Source organism: Lagenorhynchus albirostris, chromosome 2 (genome assembly GCF_949774975.1).
Source record: "Lagenorhynchus albirostris chromosome 2, mLagAlb1.1, whole genome shotgun sequence".
Lineage (NCBI taxonomy): Eukaryota > Metazoa > Chordata > Mammalia > Artiodactyla > Delphinidae > Lagenorhynchus > Lagenorhynchus albirostris.
Genome location: NC_083096.1, coordinates 171,144,541 through 171,161,772, shown reverse-complemented (window position 1 = coordinate 171,161,772; position 17,232 = coordinate 171,144,541). Strand labels below are relative to the sequence as shown.

Below are 17,232 nucleotides of genomic sequence, written 5' to 3'. Positions count from 1 at the left end.
TTTCCAAACAAGGAAACTAAGGTTCAGGGAAGGCAGGTATCACACCCAAGGTCACACAGAGAATAAATGGAGGGACTTGGTTTTGAACCCAGGTGTGTCTGTTACTGAGGGCCCTTCTTTTCTTTTTTTTCTTTTTCTTCCTTCTTTTCTTTTGGTACATTTTGATTGGGGCAGGGAAGGTGAGGAAGCAAGGGAGAGAGGTGAGGGTAGGAGGGGGATGGTAAATGCAGGGACTGAATGAGGCAGAGCTGGATTAGACTGTCTGCGTTCAAACCCTAGCTCTGCCACTTAAGCAAGTTCCTTACCTTCTCTCTGCCTCAGCCGCCTACCTAAATAGGAGCTCTGTGTCAATTCACTGAGATGACGCGTCAAATGTCTAGCATAAAGAATAACAGGGCTGTTGTGAAGAACAAAAGGTTAAGGAAGCTCTGAGAACAGCGGCCTGAATGTAGTGAGCACCTGATAAACGTTAGCCAGGATGATTGCCGCAGTTGTTTTGGAACTGCTGCACCCACAGCTACTTTGCAGGCTGTTTTCTTTTGCAATCTGACTCCAGTGAAGGACCTCTGGCTGATTGTCTACTAGAGCTTGTTTCTTCTGGGGATTCTGAGGCCCATAGACCAGAGACCAGCCTCCTCCCAAAGTGGCTGGCCTGAGATCCAATGCCGTGTTTTCCCATCTGACCCCCCGTCTGAGCAGAGCTGACCCGGGCACCGTTCTCCTGGGCCTGATATCAGGGCAGCCTCGCCACGAGGTCAGGCTGGCTCTCAGGAGGGCTGAGGGTGGGGGTACCAGAGGGCTTCCGCTACCTGGCCTGTGGCATTGCAGCTTTCCTTTCCCAGGCTTGGGAGGGGCTGAAGTTCATGGTGGGATTTTTCAGCAAGCAGGAGCGTGGACAGCTCCTGTATTAGGTCACGAATGTTGGTTGCAAGCAACAGAAACTGATTCTGGCTATCTAAAGAAAAAAATAATAATTGTGGGGAAGGAACCTGAGGGTTTACTGACCCTCAAGGACCAAAAGCTATGGGGACCATCTGCTCTGTTGCTGCCACTTTATTTATTTTAAATGTAAAAACGATGTATTTATTTATTTATTTGGCTGCGTCGGTTCTTGGTTGAAGCATGCGGGCTGGGATCTTCATTGTGGCATGCAGGATCTTTTAGTTGAGGCATGTGGGATCTAGTTCCCTGACCAGGGGTCGAACCTGGGCCCCCTGCATTGGGAGCATGAAGTCTTAACCACTAGACCACCAGGGAAGTCCCATGTTGCTGCCACTTTAAACACTCATCTCTCCTTCATCCCTAGCTCCAGATTCCAGTTCTGGAAAAGATCATATGACATATATCATGTGACTGCTTCAGGTGAAACGGGAGGTGGGTAGAGGAAGGACCAAGCGCCCCAACTGGTGTAGTGGTTGCTGGTGGAACTCCCCCTTGGGCAAGATGAGCTACAGGGCACTTTCCTCAGTAAAGGAGGTGGGGGAACAAGGGGGGCTCAGCTGAATATAAGAAAGTCAAAGGAAACAAGACAAAGGTCCACTTTGGTCCTGCCTTCTTTGAGCGTACAGGCTCTTATGGTGGGTTCCTCAAGCATCCTGAAAGATACGCTTTTCTGCTTCTCAATGCAGACAGGGTGCTAAGAAGCAGTGTGGGGCAGTGGGAAGTGCAGACATAGCTTTAGAGTCAAACAATAGGTTCAAATTCTAGTATCTCACTTACTCGCTTGTGACCTGAAGGTCAGGTGTCTTAATGACTTGGGTTTTAACTCTTTAATCTGTGAAATGGGGACAATAACTCAGTAATTCTCATATGGTTGTTGCTAAGATTAAGGATAATTTAGGAACTGTGGGCTCTGATTCCAGCTCCATCTCTGACATATTGGGCTCTGTCTGGGGGGAAATCACAGGGCTTCTCTGAGCCTCGATTTCCTATCTACACAATGGGGGTGAGGAATTAATCTTGGGAATCAATCAGACTTGATTTTGAGCCTGACATTTCTATGTATGTGCCGTATGACTCTGGGCAAGTTATTTAGCTGAACTTGAAGCAGCCCAGCTAAGGGGCCTGTTGCAAGCACAGGCACAGGATAGATGCTGTATTGGTTCCTAGGGCTGCCATACCAAGATGCCACAATACCTGGTTGCTTAAACAATAGAAACTTATTGTCTCACACAGTTCTGCAGGCTACAAGTCCAAGATCAAGGCGTCGGTAGGATTGGTTCCTGATGAGAGCTCTGAGAATCTCTTCCGGGCCTCTCTCCTGGCTTCTGGTCATTTCCTGGCCATCTTTGGCATTCCTTGGCTTATAGGAACATAATCCTGGTCTCAACCTTCACCTTCACATGGCTGTCTTCTTCCTGTGTATCTTCATATTGTCTTTCTTCTTTGTATGTCTGTCTCTACATCCAATTTCCCCCTTTTTATAAGGATGCCAGTCATACTGGATTAGGACCCACCCCAATGACCTCATTTTAACTTGATTATCTCTGTAAAAACCCTATTTCCAAATAAGGTCACATTCTGAGGTAGTGGGGGTTAGGACTTCAACATATATTTTTGGGGGAGGGGGACACAATTCAACTTTGCACTTATTAGTTTTCCTTTTTCATCAAAATTCCTTATCAAATAAGATTAAATGTCTTGCTCAGTACCTGGCACTGAATAAATATTTGTTGAATAAATGCTCAGATGGATCTTAGCTTCCATGGTGTCCTGCATTCTTCAGAGAGTTCTCTACTGACCCAGGAAATATTCTGCCTTAGAAAAAGTAACTTCGAGGTTTTCGGACAAGAATATAAAGTTCATATGAATAGCTCCAGGCAGACTCAAGAGCTTGGATCTCACCTCTCTTTGACTATGCTCTATGCTGTTCCCATAGCCTGAGAGATTGCGGGAATGTCCTTCATCCTCAGAAATGTTTTCCATCGCCACAAAGAATTCCTTGTTCCAGCAAAGACTGCAAGACTTCCTCCAGTCATTTGAAAAGGGCTTCCAATAATGAACAGGTGCTTTAGGGTGAGACAAGAACATGGCTGTGGGTAACGGGACAGGTGACCTCCACAAACTTCTACCCTTGAGTCCCCCATCCAAAGAGGGGATGCCGTCTCTTCTTAGTTTTTCACCCTTTGGGCCAGGGGCCCACATACCTCGAGTGCTTACAGTGTGCTGGGAATGTTTCATCTGATACAGCAAAGTGACTCAAAGCCTAAACTCTGGAGCTGGACCTGGTCTTGGCCTCACCATCACCTCACTGTGTGATCCTGAGCAAAGTTACTTAACTTCTCTGTGCCTCTGTTGGTAATTTGAGGGTAATTGATAATAGCATCTACGTTCTAGCAGATGTAATAACATATGTAATACACTTTGCATGGTGCATTCAAACCATGTTAGCGATGATTGTTTTCTTATATTAATGAAGATGTTGCTGACATTGAGGCTGGTTAATGGGGGAGGTAAATTCTAGTGCCTGGGTTTTAATATATTTCCTTATTAATAAGACTGAATAAAATAAGACGAGTCTGTTCTCATCATTCCTGTTGGGGCTTTCTAAAACTCAGCCCATCTCTCCTTGTCTTCTCCCTTCCTTCTTTACTTCCTTGCAGTCCTCAATGCTCAACCATGGCTTATTTTTCTAATTCCCCCACAACGCTGTGAAATATGTATATAACCTGTTTCATGGATAAGGAATCTGAGACTCAGAGAGGCGAGGTGACTTCTAAGCGGTGAAGCTAGAATTCAAGCCAGGTATGTCTGACTTCCAGGTCACAGAATAGGGTGACGGGGCTGATGGGGATGAAACGTGGCCTCCCCCTGCAATTCCTCTCCATCCTTAGGACCTAAGCACAAGGTTCTCCACCAGATCGGCCTGTCCTGGACAACACCTACTCCGGACTGGCTTCTCTACCCCATCCAAGGCTGGCCCCCTGCTCTATCACACCGGACAGGCCCCATGGAACCCGTTCACCCCCAGGGGTCAATGTCTGATGGTAAAGGCAGACTGTTAGGACACGGAATTCTCGTTCAGCAGCACTTTGAATCCCCACGGAGGCCCTGGGAGGTGTGTGGCATCCTCCACACACGCTGCGTTACAGGTGGGCACACCATGGCTCAGAGAAGTTCTGTTACTCCTATTGGCCACACACTGGGTCAGAGCCTGCCTTTGAGCCTTGGCCTGCCCCTCCGATTTCTTCCACTTACATCCTTTTGCAGCACTGCCTGTTTCCTCTGTTCCTCTCCAGGGCAGCCTGGGCTGAAATTAGCCTCTGGTGCTCTCTGCCCCAACACTGCCAGGGGCCAACAGTACTCGGGGCTTCAGGACAATGGGACAGAAGTGTCGAGACATCTTTGCCCATGGGGATGGAGGGCACGTTGGTCATGTGCTAACACAGCTCCCTTCAGGGGAGGCTGGCACTGGGTGGTAAAAGTCAGGAAAGCCATCCCACTTTTATCATTCTCTTTTCTTTCTCTTTAGCATAGACAATAGATTCCAGAATTCTCGGGCTTCTCTGAGCACCTGACTACTGGAATTTGGAGGCTCCTGTGGTTAGTTTCCTATTCTCTCTTGCAAGCCCACAAGCAGTGACCAGCTTCCTGGCTGTTTTGAAACTGCACACAAAGGAGGAAACATGTGGGAGCAGAAAGAACAATGGGTTGATTTCCTAGGGGGCTCTGGCAGTGGCTGGCTGTGCAACCTCAGGCAGATGAATTGACCTCTCTGATCCTCAGTATCCTCATCGGCAAGATGGTCTCTTCTTCATAAAGCTGTTATGAAGATTCAGCTAGATAATAGACATAAAGCTGTTAATGCAGTGCTGGGTGCACAGTAAGCACTCCGTAAACATGAGCCCACCGTTACTTTCGTAGAAATGGTGTTGTCATTAGCAACTGAAACGTTGGTGGAGGTTTTCTTCTTGGTGGAGGGTCCAAGAATGAGATGGAATGGGAGTGGAGGTGAGTGAGGAAAGGATGTTCTTTCCTTCTCCTACGGGCAACCATCCCAAACTGCACATGCCCGAGGCCAGCTCTGGAAATGCCAAACAATTCTTGTCATTTATCCATCCTATGGAGACAGGGTGTCCTCCAGACCCGCTTGGCATTGGCTTAAAAGCATGGGCACATGTACACCCACACGCACTCACCCACACTCTTTCCAAGCACCAAGAGTTAATAAGGCCAATAGCATGGGTGTCACAGTGTGCCCTGAAGGTACCTTATAAGAAAAAGGAAGATTTTGTGTGTATGTGCAGACTGCAAGAACAGCTAATCGCATACAGACTTACATTTTGACTTTTCTGGGTGTGACTCCACAGGGGATGTGACCCCACGTTCATCATCTGGGAGCCCAACAGCATCCTCAGCTTCTGGGCTTCAGGGGACTTAGGAATAATCCAGTGCTACTGGCTCATCTGGGGAAGTGAAGCTTAGAGAGCCAGAAGGCCCTGTTCAACAACACACACGCAACGGCTGGGCCGGGGCCAACCTGCACGCCCCCACCCAGCCCCCTCCACGTGCTGCAGTGGCGGTGTTCTCTCATCCCTCCCTGACAAAGGGACCGTCACCGCGAACTTCACGTCCAGCCTGCAGCTGTCATCCTATCAGGAGGAAAGGCGGGCAAGGAGGGACAATGGATTGTACTCAACGAACCCTTCTGAGGTTTCAAGTCTGCTTCCCAGTTACAGGGTCTTTGGAAGGAAATAATGTGACATCTCCTGTCTTTTACTCCCCTGCACCCTGATGGGTCCCCCCATGGCTGACGCCTGACTCTGGCAGAAGTCTCCTCTCTGTTATGGAGCAGAAACGGTGGAGAGAAGACACAAAAGCCTTTCAGATGGCTGTGACTCTCAGGGAGAGGCAGGAAATGTGGGGTTACTGGAGAGGAGTGTTTCATTTATGGGGCCTCTTATCTTTATGACAAAAGCTCAAATGGGCATCAGGAGGCGGTAAGAAAGAAACAATGCCCATAAAGATTTCGTTCTAGAGTGTGGGATCGTGGGCATCCAGTGGGCAGCTGGACCCGCTGTGGGGGGTTGGGGGTAGTTCTTGTAACGCTGTGATTCTCTGTTAAGTTAGGGCCTGCTGACATGGAGCTAAGAAATCCTGGTGGAGCTGCTGAGAGCAATTCCCAGACCCACCTGTGTCCTCTCCAACCCTCCCCAACTCTGCCAACCAAATGTGGGCATCCCCTGGCAGCAGCAGAAGACCCACTCCTCCACACAAGTTCTCCCTCTCCATTCCTGGGGGCAGCTCAATGGAAGACCCGAACCCCCAGGACCTTTGGTGAGGTGGGATGGGCACGAGATGGACAACATCCGGGGGAGCACAGGAGGACTTCCTGTGGGCTCTGACTTCCCCAGAGGGAAAATGTGTCACAGCCAGAAATAGAAACAAACGACCCCAAACACACAAAACCAAACCGAAAGCAAGCAAGAAACAACCAGATACATAAACTGCAGATAAAGGAGTTCCGGTTCTATTTGTTGTGCAATAACGTCAATATTTGTAATACTTTTATCAAGGTATAGAAGGAAAAACGAGAGCGTTGGAATAAGCGGAACAGAAGGTCCCCCCACCCCTGTAGCATTCAAGTAGTCTGTGCCTCTTCCCCGTTCCCGAACAGTTTAGCTATGCTGTTCCCTGAGCAGGTGTAAGTCTATCGTCCAAACACACAGTTCTTGACCCAAGACTGCCATTCTGGCTTTGGCTTGCAGGTCCAGCTGGCGTTTACTCTCCCAAGGGAGCCAGTCTGATGCAGAGCCCCTTACCCTGTTCACTGTGACAGTAAACGGGCCGCAGAGACAGAAGTCCCCAGACACTGCCTGGTCGGAGCGCTCTCAGGCGATGGAAGAGATCTCGCTGGGTTTCTGCTCTCTGCAGAAGAGAGTCCTGGGGGAGGACGAGTAGCCGGCCTGGCTGCTGCGGTGACAGCAGAAAAGCATGGACAACAGCAGGGCCAGTGCGATGATGAAGGTGAGCATCCACCAGATGATGCCCGGGTAGATGAAGGGCAGGATGAGGACGAGGAGCAGGACCAGTAGGAACAGGTGTGCCGCCAGGCGCCGCGCTGCCACGCAGTTGGCACTCTCCGTGTCCTGTTCATCCTCTCCGGCTAAGCTGGGATGCCCTGCTCTCAGGGTAGCAGGATTCACCAGTCCCTGAGGACAGAGCTGCACCTCCGGGCCCGGCTGGGCCAGCTGCCCCAGCACGGCCTCCTGGTCACGCAGGCTGCAGATGAGGCCCCCGGGGACGGCAGTGACCTTGCGGCACAGTGGGCAGGTGATGGACCAGGTGTCGTCCTGCACGCACAGCAGCAGCTTCAGGCAGACGGCACAGAAGGTATGCTGGCAGCCCAGCAGCTTGGGCAGCCGGGCACGGCTATAGGACTCCCGGCACACCAGGCACTCCAGGCTGCTATCCGCGGAGCCGCGATGACCCCCAGCAGGGCCCGCGGTGTCAGAGGCGGTGGCTTCTTCGGACGTAAGCTGGGGCTGCTGCAGGAGCTCAGGGCAGGCCATTCTGGGCACAGGAGCCACTGGGACGCGGCAGCTCAGGACCTGGGCATCGACAGGGAAGTGTCAGCCGGTGTCACTGGGACCTGGATGTGGTCTGACCTCGGGCTGGGCTGCTCAAGCCTCTGTTTCCTTCTCGTCGTCATCAGCCATCTAGCACCGCTCTCCCAGGGCTGCTCAGCTTGTTTCTCGGCTCACGTTGTCCCTTCAGTTATTATTATTTCTTTCCTTGCAACCTGGGGTTAATCAGTAACTTGAGGGCCTGGAAGGGCCAAGGGGGCAGGGCCAAGGGGGCAGGGCCAGTGCGTGAATCAGGATTTTCCTGTGGCATCTGGTGCCTCATGAGTGCCCGCGGGATTATGGCTTCAGGGTACATTAGAATCACCACCGCCACCCCCTGCCCCCCACCCCAGGAGCCTTTTAAAATGCAGGTTTCTAGGTCCCAAACCCAGAGGTTGAGATTCAGCAAGGTCTGGATGGGAATCTTAGAATCTGCTCAGTTAACAAACATCACGATGATTCTAACCCAGGTGGACCAGGGGGACCTCACTTTGAGAAACACGGCCATGGGTGTTTCCCAAAAGGTTTTGGATGTCAGGATCAGCGGGAAAAAGTTTATTTGTGCTTTGAGAATGTTTGCAAGCAGGTGGCCCTGCGAAGAAGAAAGAAGTGATGGGGAAAGTATTCTGAGTAGCAGGGGGGAAAAAGTCCAGCCAAACAGTAAAACCGAAACAGTCCATAGGTATGTGTCACCTGCTACTGCCATTTGTTCCTTTACAGTCACAATAATTGTATTAACTGTTACTGGTTCCCAAGCATCTCATCCCTATCCAGCTGTGCGCTTCACATTCCTACTAACACGTACAATTTGTTGTGTGCCGGGCACACTGCAGAGCCAGTAATAATAAAAAAAGCTGCTGTCTGTTTGGGCCTGCTTGGAGCCGAGCCTCGAGACAGAATCTTCACCTGCCATCTCCCTGCATCCTGGCACGGCCTTGTAAGGAAGGCGCTGCCGAGGTCTGGAAGCAAAGGCAGGGTGTGGTCAGGGCAGGCCTGCCAGCTGCCTGTCAAGGGGCCTTTCATGGGGCCGGGACCCCGTGGAATCTACCAGCGTCCAAGGTCAGGTTCCCAGCCTCTTGCGTCCAGGAACTCAATCTCGTCCTTTGGTGTAGAGGCAGTTGGCCTTCAGGCAGCTGACTCAAGCTAACAGGACTCATGTGGGACTGAAAGACATACACAGCATGCAGTTAAGAAAACGTGATTCCCATAATGGAAAAGAATAGGGAAAAGGAAAAAAATATATATGTATAACTGAATCACTTTGCTGTACACCAGAGACTAACAAGACATTGTAAATCAACTATGCTTTAATAACAAATTTAAAATTAAAAAAGAAAATGCGATTTCCTCACTTTGCCCTGAACGTCAGAGGGTGGGGTGGTGCAATCCACCTCCTCAAAGTAATGCCTCACCTACGTCACGCCGAATCCAGAAGGACGAGCTGCACCGTCCTTTGCAGCTTCTGTCACCAGCTGAGGTCCACAGAGTCCAGCTCTTCTGACCCAGTGCTTTCCTCTGCCCTAAGGGACAGGCTCTGCTCTCTTGCTTCACCCTCCCCCTGGGTCCCCTGTCTCTGAAATCGAATTCTCCACCCTCTACCCTCGCCATCACATTTCTTCTCCTCCTCAGCCATCAGCCTGACAATCACTTTTTTCTTTCTATTCTGTTCTCCCCCAGATCAAGCTGAAAGGTGCCTCAGGTCTAGCACTGGGCATCTGTTTTCTCCCCAAGCCCAGCATTCATCTCTCCTTCTACAGTGGCCTGTTTTCCTTTTGGGCAACCACTGCTCTCCACTGTCATTGTGTGTGGTTCGAAGCTCTGTGGGAGGAGAGAGGCGATGTAATTCAGGGCAGACCAATCTGCATATTCCACCCCGCTGGCTAAAACAATTGGTTCAGACACAGGTATGTGATCTAAGCCAAACCAACGAGATTCAGTTCTGGGAGTTCTGTTGGAACGGCTCACAAGTTTCTCTCACTGCTGGGTTTCCAAGCTAGAGGATGGAACCCTGGAAGTGCCAGGAACACACTGTGTGACACAAAAGAAAGATGAGAAAAGAGTCAGAAAAAGGCCTGATGACATTGAATGCCTTGATCCAGCCATACCTGAAGTCAGAGCTCTTTGGAGTTTTTTAGTTATAATAACCAATAAAATTTACTCTGATTTTTATTCTTAAGTCAGCTTGAGTTGGATTTCTGTCCCTTGCAAGGGAAAGACATCTGAGTAATGCAGCAATAGATGAAGAAAAGAAGCCTTTAATTGCTACCTGACACAAGACAATCGAGCTGTACATGGCCAAGGGAGAACTAACACCTGTGGGTTACTATGCCGAAAGAGACTTTGTGTCTCCTTCCTGCTTTGACCCGCATTATGTAATGCTCCTTTCTGTTTGCTAGACCCGAGGAAGGGTTGAGATAGGAGAAGAAAAGATTTGTTGAGCTGCATTCATTTATAATGAGAAATAGAAAATCAGGTGGGCAACACTGTTTGGTCAACTTGGCCATTGACCCCCTCTCTGCTAGCCAGCTCTACTGGAAGCCAAATAATTAGGAAGGTAGCTGGATGAGGTTGTAATCAGACCAAGGGAAGTGATTTGGGGTTAGTGTCTAAATAACCTTTTGATGTTGGGGGGCAACCACCATGAAGAAAATATATATTGGTTATAACAACCCAAATATTACAGAAATAAATAAAGGAGAACGTGAAAGTTCCTTTGAAAAACTTCTATTTTCTGAGAAATGACAGCATTTAACAGCACGTTCCTTCACACTGCCCCCATCCCACCATCTGGGCTTGGGAGCTACTTTGTTTCTTAAAGGTACCTTGGCTTAAACATCAATTGCACTGGCTTTATACTTAGACAGCCAGCTCTTGTCACTTTGCCAGCTGCGTGGCCTTCGGCAAGTCTTTTCAACTTCATCGAAGCTCAGTTTCTCATTTTGATAAAATGGAGACAGTAACACTGTAGGAAATTGTGGGAGATTACTTAAGCACCCCTTCCCACCTCCATCAAACCCTGCTCAGGGGAGACAGTAATTTATACACCTTGCCATCTAACTGACCTCAGTGTAATTGACCGCACCCAGGGACACAGAGGTAAGACACTTTGGTGATCTGTTTAGCCAGTGCTTCTTCTTCTTTTTTAAAAATTAATTAATTTAATTTTATTTATTTTTGGCTGTGTTGGGTCTTCTTTGCTGTGTGTGGGCTTTCTCTGGTTGCGGTGAGCTGGGGCTACTCTTCGTTGCAGTGTGCAGGCTTCTCACTGCGGTGGCTTTTCTTGTCGCGGAGCACGGGCTCTAGGCGCATGGGCTTCAGTAGTTGTGGCGCATAGGCTTCAGTAGTTATGGCGTACGGGCTTAGTTGCTCTGCGGCGTGTGGGATCTTCCCGGACCAGGGATCAAACCCGTGTCCCCTGCATTGGCAGGTGGATTCTTAACCACTGCGCCACGAGGGAAGTTCCCAGCCAGTGCTTCTTAAAAAGAAGTGAAAGTGGGCAGGATCTGAAGCATAGCCTGAAGCAGATCTATCCCAGGGGAAGGAAAAAATGTCTCTGGAGCCTTCAAAATGTTCAATTCATCTAGGTTTTTTATTCTACTCCGTGTTACATGTGTACTTGCAGTAATATTACAATTAGAAAATTGAGTCCTTCCAAATCTTCAAATAAAACATAATTTTAAAATTGCTATACAAATGCGAATTCATTAATTCTCAGTAAAACTTTTTTTTCCCCCTTTGAAATGCAGTTTCTTCCATCCTGTGGCTTCACACAGCCCCTGGGTTGTAAGGAATCTGAGAAGCACAGCCTCAGTGAGGTTAGAATTTCATAGCCTCCTGTGAGCGGGGAAACCAGACTCAGGTCTCCTGATGGACCACCTTGGAAACCCCACTTTGCAGGTTGTCACAGACCCTCACCCTACAAAGACATTTCTGATGTGAGCTTTAGGCCCTGTATCAAGTTCACTAGCAAAGGCGCGAGAGGGCGGTGTTGTCGTGAGTGAAGCTGCCTGACCCTTGCCTGGCCTCTGATCTTGACCAGGCCACCCTCGCTCCACACCCCAGTGGCCCCAGAGAGCCATGTCCCAGCAAGCACCCCATCAGCCTCATTCCCCTCCCCACCCCAGGCTGGCTGGTGTCTTAGCTCAGACTCTTCTCCCAGAATTCCTGCCTCTGTGCTCCTCGGAGCCCAGCCGGCTATGCCTCCACCCCTCTCAAAGCGTCAGTGTGTCTGAGGGTGGATGAGTGGGGAAGATGGAGGGGCAGGACTTGGAACCAAAATGACAATAACAGGAGAGTGAAGATAAGGATGGAGAGGGAGAGACCCTGCAAGAAAGTGAGGGCTTCAGGTATCAACTGTGGGAGGTTGGAAATAGCGCTTTCCCCCTCTGCTGTTTTTTTTTTTTTTGCGGTATGCGGGCCTCTCACTGCTGTGGCCTCTCCTGTTGCGGAGCACAGGCTCCGGACGCGCAGGCTCAGCGGCCATGGCTCACGGGCCCAGCCGCTCCGCGGCATGTGGGATCTTCCCGGACCGGGGCACGAACCCGCATCCCCTGCATCGGCAGACGGACTCTCAACCACTGCGCCACCGGGGAAGCCCCTACGATATCTTCTTGATCTGCCTTTTTGGCTGAGGAGCAGCTGCTGGTTCAGGTCCTAAACTTGGATCTATGCTGAGTTGTTTATGAACCTGACTTAAGCCATGAAGGTTGGAACCATCAGCTGATGAGCAATAGGTAAGACCACTTCCGTCTGACTCAGAATTAGCAAAATGCGTCTACGCCTGGATTACAGAAATCAGACAGTGATCCCCTAAGACCACATTTTCTTTGAATTTGGAATGATTCTACAGTCTAGACCCATTTCTCACTGCCACCTCTAAACTTCCTTTCCTGTCCCTCCCTTCCCCTATCTCTCTGGCTAGCTCTAGTTAACCCTTCAACTTGGAATTCTCCCTTGACCCCCTTCTGAATATCTCCTTGGAAACATCTGGCATGTCTTTGAGTCTGCATTCCCTTAACTGCCCCCTCAATCCCATGCAGCTAAGCATAGGGACCCCCACCTTTGCCGCTGGCCCAGGCCCCAGGGAGCGCACCTGGCCCCCTTAGTGGAGACAGAGCATCTCACACGTTGTGAGAAATTTTCATCCTCACCCTCTTAACCTGTTTTGCACGTTCTCTAGTTGTTTGGATTAAGAATGTGAGTCCTGGAAGAGGAGCTGGTGGAAGAGGCATTTTCATCTCACCATGAGAGTATCGGGAGACCTCGAGTCTGGCCCCTGTCAGACTCCATTGCCTTAAACCAGCGCTCCCTAACCTTTTTGGCACCAGGGACGGGTTTCGTGGAAGCCAATTTTTCCACGGACCAGGGTGGGTGGGAGATGGTTTCGGGATGATTCAAGCGTATTACATTTGTTGTGCGCTTTATTTCTATTATTATTACGTGTAATATATAATGAAATAATTATACAACTCACCATAATGCAGAATCAGTGGGAGCCCTGAGCTCCTTTTCCTGCAACTAGATGGTCCCATCTGGGGGTGATGGGAGACAGTGACACCTGACGTGTGTTGCTTCTGTCCATCTACTCCGTAATCTCGTTTCCGTTGCCATCACTGCAGAAAACCCTGTTTCACAAAGACAGGACATTGGAAATGGAAGCAGACTTCTCAGTGCTTCTGTGGCAATCTCAGGCTATTCCACCGTGACTTGAATCCAGAACGTATGGAGACTGAAGTCTCAAACATACTTTTCAGGCCACCGTCATTTGCGATCTCAAGCAGTTGATCCTCTTCTAGCATGGACAAAGTCGATTCACCTGGCTTATCCACAAAGGGGTTGAGGATCCATTCCTTCCCAGTTCGGGGGTCTTTTGTGGTTGGGAAGTAATGCTCAAACTCTTTAGAAAGCTGGGATAGGTGATCATGCATCAGCTGGGAGAAAGAAGCCCCTGGCTCAGTCTCTTTCAAAATCTCTGCTAATGTTTGAAACATGTCAAAAATCCCAATGTTCACTTGTCGCCCCCATAATTCCAGTTTGGCTTTGAATGCAGCCACTTTATCTGCCAACTTGAACACAGTTGTCGTTCTCCCTGAAGTGACAGATTGAGTTCGTTGAGCAGGTTGAATACGTCACACAAGTAAGCAAGTTTTGCGACCTATTCTGCGTCACTGAAATGTGCTGCCAGTGGTGACTGTCTTTCTAAAAGAAATCTCTGGAGCAGCTCTCGTAACTCAAAAACTCTGGCCAGTGATCTACCTTTGGAAAGCCATCTCACTTCTGTGTATAAGAGAAGACGTGTGTACTCTGCGTCCATCTCCTCACAGAGCTGCACAAACAGACGTGAGTTAAGGGCATACTTTAATGTGGCTGATAATTTTAATCACATCCTGCAAAACATCGTTAAGTTCAGGTGGCGTTTTTCGGCTAGCCAGCATTTCTCTGTGGATGACACAGTGCATAGACTCACATTCAGAAGCGACCTCTTTGAACCGAGTAGTGAAACCAGAAAGCCGTCCAGTCACGGCAGCTGCTTCATCCGTGCATATACTGACACAAAATGGCCAATTCAGTTTTCCTGATATGTAATCATTCAAAGACTTGAATGGTTCTGCAGCTGTGGTGTTGGTTGGCAACAAAAGTGCACACAACAAATGCTCGCGCACATCCTCCTGAAAAACGTATCGCATAAAGCCAAGCATTGTTGCCTTGTTGTCAACGTCAGTAGACTTGTCAACCTGGATTGCGTACCATGGTGACTCATTAATCTTCTCTACCAGTTGTGCCTCAGTATCTTCAGCTATTTCATCAATTTGTCTAGTTACGGTGCTAGCCGAAAGAGGAACACGTGCCACATTTTGAACTGCATCCTCTCCTAAAGGTTCATGACAAATGTCCTTAGCGGCAGGCAGGATCAACTCTCCACCAGCAGTAAAGGGCTTCTTAGCTTTAGCAACGTGGTCAGCCACTAAGAATGATGCTCTCAGTGCAGACACATTTGATGAAGTGGTGGCCTCCAATAATTGCTTCTGTTCTTTGTGTTCACATTTTTTTCTTTTGAAAAACTCCAAAGGCTTGTCTTTGAACGCAGGGTGCTTGGTCTCTAAGTGGCAAAGCAGTTTGAGGTTTTCATGGCTTCGTTGGATAGCCGGTTGCCTCATATTATACAAAGCGGGCTTGGAGAATGTGAATCACCTGTTGCAATGAACTCGGAATTTAAGTAGGACTCGGTATTTTCTTTTAAATGCAGCTTTCGTTTTGCTGGCAGACTTAGAGCCTGCCATTTCATCATTGGGTCTTTCCCCCTTTACAAAGAAGCTCTCCAGCGAAGTTTGTTTTTTACTCATTTTGGCTAGGGTTAGCTTGTGGGCTTACCAAAACTGTGACTGAGACAAGTGCGCAGGGAGGGAAAGAGGTGAGGACGGAAGTGGTAAATAAAATAATGGGTGGGCCACGGGTGGACTAAAATAAGTGTCGGATTCTGACTTAAACCTCTCTGCTAATGATAACCTGTGTCTACAGCCGCTCCCCAGCACTAGCATCACTGCCTCAGCCCCACCTCGGATCATCAGGCATTAGATTCTCATAAGGAGCGCGCAACTGAGATCCCTCACATTCACAGTTCACAGTAGGGTTCACGCTCCTGTGAGAATCTAATGCCCTCGCTAATTTGACAGGAGGCGGAGCTCAGGTGATAATGCGAGTGATGGGGAGCGGCTGTAAATACAGATGAAGCTTTGCTCACTTGCCCGCCGCTCACCTCCTGCTGTGCGACCCAGTTCCTAACAGGCCATGGACCAGTACCAGTCTGTGGCCCGGAGGTTGGGGACCCCTGCCTTAAACCATCAGATGGCTAACTCTGTCAAATGCCTGGCTGAGAGAAATTTGATTTGGAGGAGTTTAGCTCATCCATTCCTCCATATCAGCACCTCTCAAATTATGGTCCTCGCGTCTCTAGCTTTCTGTAAGCTTCTAAAAGGAACTCCTGAAAAAATTGGGGATGGGTGGAGAGGAAGGTTCCATGAAGACAGAAAATAATTCATCCTTCACCTGACCTTGGAGATTCACATGGACACTTGAGTATTAAACACTTGTAGAAATTCTGCAGTTAAAAACTTGCTTGATTTTGTTTAATCCTGATTTTATATCCAATTTATTTCCTATGGAACCCTTTTCTTACAGAACACTTATTAATACTGTGTGCAAATCTGGGCTTCTGAGGAACACAATTTGGGAAATGCTGTTGGATCAAGCTAAGCCATTAGAAAGTTGCATTTGACTCTATTTTCTAAAGGCTCTCATTGAATTGTATTTTAGAACTGTTTCACCGGCTTCTTCAAAGCATACTCCAAAAAATAGGCTTAGGAAACCCATTACTGCATGTACATTCAGGAATGTGGCCAGGGACACCTGTGCATGACACTATTCAATGTCATATGTATAAATGTGTGAAAATTTTATTTTGGGGCTAAGTGCTAGGAAAAGCTTTGTTTCCTCTGAGGTCAGTTTGTGTCTGTTCACACGACCAGCTGTAGTTCAGCTATTCTGAACTACCTAATTGTAGTTTCCCGTTTTGTTTTGGCCACCAGGAAGCTCAACCATAGCAACTCTGGAATATCACATTTGGCATGTGGTGCTACAGTCCATTCCCATTCCCTAAGTCTAGTTAATGGTTTACCTAGTCCTGAAGTCTGATGCTTTATCTTTGTATTTAGATTTCACTTTTATATATTTTTTGTAATGGTTCCAAAATGTTTGTGGAAAGAGGAGAGGTAGGAAAAGAAGAAGAAAAGAAATGATGATAGAATAATAAGGAAGAATTGGAAAATACAGGCAGACCTTGGAGATATTGAGGGTTCAGTTCTAGACCACTGCAATAAAACAAATACGGCAATAAAGCAAGTCACATGACCTTTTTGGTTTCCCAGTGCATATGAAAGTTACATTTACACTATACTGTAGCCTATTAAGTGTGCAATGGCATACACGTAAAGAAAACGATGTACATATCTTAATTAAAAAATAATACTGTTGGAAAAACAGTGCTGATAGATTTGCTCGACACAGGGTTGCCACAAACCTTCAATTTTTAAAAAAATTAATTAATTAATTTATTTATTTTGGGCTGCGTTGGGTCTTCGTTGCTGTGCGGGCTTTCTCTAGTTGCAGCGAGTGGGGGCTACTCTTCGTTGCGGTGCACGGGCTTCTCATTGCAGTGGCTTCTCTTGTTGTGGAGCATGGGCTCTAGGCACGCGGGCTTCAGTAGTTGTGGCACGTGGGCTCAGTAGTTGTGGCTCACCGGCTCTAGAGTGCAGGCTCAGTAGTTGTGGTGCATGGACTTAGTTGCTCCACAGCATGTGGGATCTTCCTGGACCAGGGCTTGAACCCATGTCCTCTGCATTGGCAGGTGGATTCTTAGCCACTGTGCCACCAGGGAAGCCCCCAAACCTTGAATTTTGTAAGAAATAAATTATCTGTGAAGTACAATAAAGTGCAATAAAATAAGGTATGCCTGTATAAGATGGGAGGTGGGGGTGGCAGGGAGAGTGTGGGTGTGTAACCTGGCATCCCTTTCTTGAGATTAAACCCTTGGGCTCTTGCCTCCTTCAACTCATGCTGTCCTGGATACGATGTGTGCCTATCAGAATACCTCTCCACTTGTCCTCTGCTC

At 48.4% G+C, this 17,232-nt stretch overlaps 1 protein-coding gene across 1 annotated transcript; it reads right to left on the bottom strand.

The window, feature by feature from the left end:
• Nucleotides 1–6,830: 6,830 nt before the first annotated feature.
• RNF186 (ring finger protein 186) lies at nucleotides 6,831–7,511 on the bottom strand. Its single transcript, XM_060142783.1, has one exon. The coding sequence runs from the start codon at nucleotides 7,509–7,511 to the stop codon at nucleotides 6,831–6,833; it is 681 nt and encodes a 226-aa protein (XP_059998766.1).
• Nucleotides 7,512–17,232: the final 9,721 nt, after the last annotated feature.